The sequence below is a fragment of the Glossina fuscipes genome, unplaced genomic scaffold (assembly GCF_014805625.2).
Source record: "Glossina fuscipes isolate IAEA_lab_2018 unplaced genomic scaffold, Yale_Gfus_2 53296, whole genome shotgun sequence".
Taxonomy (NCBI): domain Eukaryota; kingdom Metazoa; phylum Arthropoda; class Insecta; order Diptera; family Glossinidae; genus Glossina; species Glossina fuscipes.
In genome coordinates this window covers 2,171-4,330 of record NW_023999959.1, presented here as the reverse complement: position 1 = coordinate 4,330, position 2,160 = coordinate 2,171, and the positions used below count along the sequence as shown (strand labels likewise).

General features: G+C 33.7%; 1 protein-coding gene across 1 annotated transcript; it reads left to right on the top strand.

Annotated features, from left to right (window-relative positions):
- Positions 1 to 56: 56 nt before the first annotated feature.
- Positions 57 to 719, top strand: LOC119643081. Its single transcript, XM_038042428.1, has one exon. It carries the CDS (start codon positions 57 to 59, stop codon positions 717 to 719), a length of 663 nt encoding a protein of 220 aa, XP_037898356.1.
- The last annotated feature ends 1,441 nt before the right edge of the window (positions 720 to 2,160 follow it).

Genomic DNA, 2,160 nt, shown 5'->3' with positions numbered 1-2,160 from the left:
TGGTTGATATTTTGTGGAAAATATTTCAAACGGATGAACCGGAAAGTTTCGAACTTATGTTAAGAGCTCAACTCATGCTGTTCCGCGTTTACGAAGGTAGACAGAAAATCGATCAGCAATACCCGAAGAAAATAGCTTATTATTTTTATAAAATCCTGAACCATCCTCTCTATGCCGACTTAGACAATGCGCTTAAAGTGAGATTAAGTAGCGCAATTGCTAGATCATCGAATGATTATAAAACTCTATTATTCCAACCGGTTTTTTGTCTAATGAATGTTGCATACGAAGAATACATGTACACGGCTATTCAAGCAAAACTTGATTCGGAAAACCGTTTTATATGGGTGTGGCACGAGAAGAAATACATTGATGATGCTGGTCATATTAAAGCTGAGATTATCGAGCCGTCAAATGGTAATGCGTTCGATTTTAAAGTCAAATTAATCGGAGTAAAATTCAATCTACCATATCATCGCTTGGACTATCATCAATTTGCTATAGGTGGTTGGCAAGGATACGGACAGCCCGAGAACTATGATTGGGATTTTCAATTTGCTGACGACGACTTAATTGTTTTCCAACAGGACGGTTTCACGATGTGCGTCGGTGATAATCAAGATACGGAGAGACGTAACGTGTATGGATTCATGGATAGCGAGCATACTGCTAAAGATGCTATTTGCCAATGGAAAATTGGAAGTTGCGATCGCCGATAAAAACTAAGAAAAAAATAGAATACTTTTTAATCCTTATAAAATTAACTTAACTGCTTTCGCTTGAAGTCTTTCTAAGCAACACATGTCATGATGACGTATCAACCTGTTCTATACAGATATCAAAGCATGAACACTTCAATATAATTAACATAATACGTATGCAGATATATGTGGACATTACATGAGTATTTTTATACTTAGTATATATTTACAACGTAATAACATTTTTTTTTACATTGAAATAAAGATGATATGAAAAATACGTAAAAATAATCGTGTTTTATTATTTAGAGTACTTTGGATGGAGTGATATATTTAAAGGTGTTATGATTATCAATAACAAATTTCTCTCACGCTACGCCGTATGAGAGCGCGCTTTTATCGTGCGATAAAAATTCTATCATAACTATTTCGCCAGTTTACGATGCGATAAAAAGACTTTCATTGAATATTTGAGGACTAAAATAGAGATCTAGTGTTGAAAGTTAAGCTGATTAAGTATTGAAAAACGATTTAATTGATATAAACGCTTAACCAAGCTACTAGAGGTGTAAATGAAGCATTTATTAAGAAGTTTTTATTCGGAATTTACTTTGTATAGGACTATTTTTCGAAATCTTAAAATTAGGGAAAGTGTCTTTGTTGTTATTTTTCTACAGATTTTCATGTTATAAGAATTAAAAGATACTAGAAGTTTGGTCGCCTCATTACTTAAAAGATGTAATAATTTGTCTTAAGTTTTTTTATACTTTTGATTTGGTTCACTTTAGTTACGCCTACCTGTTCGAACGTCTGCGAAGTTCTCAAATACCCAAAAATTCTATTTAATTTTTACACGGGTCAAAAGCACATGAAAGCAAAAACTGGCATTACAGATTCGTTATAAAACAATACGGATTGAGACAGAAAAGAAAGTGGACTCGATGAACAAATTTCACTGAAAATGATCTTCAGTCTTAGTATGCAGTGTAGTTTACACTATCAAACGCTCTTCTTCGCTCTCTCTAATTGTATTTGAGAAAAGTCGTTAACGCTAAGAATAAAAAAATTACTTACTTATAACTTACTGATAGTAAGATATTTTATTCATATTTACACCGAACTTGCAGTCAGAAGCAGTCATCATGAGAAGCATACGAGTCAATCACGCCTTTGTTACTTTCGTGGTTTGCATAAATCTTATACACTATACAGTCAGCGCGGATTGCAACGATCATTTACGAATATGTTACTCTAACCTATGGAGCGACATACGATACGAAAAGTCAGAAGATACCAACAACGCTATGGATTTTTATAACAAACTTCAAAGTGAGACACGGCATTTAAATCAATTGACTAATAATGTGCGCAGCTTTATCCAAGAGAAAAACGCTAAAATGTTGACCAAGTCTCTAACTGGCGAAGGTAATGAAATCAGTTCAGCAGTAAAAACTTTATC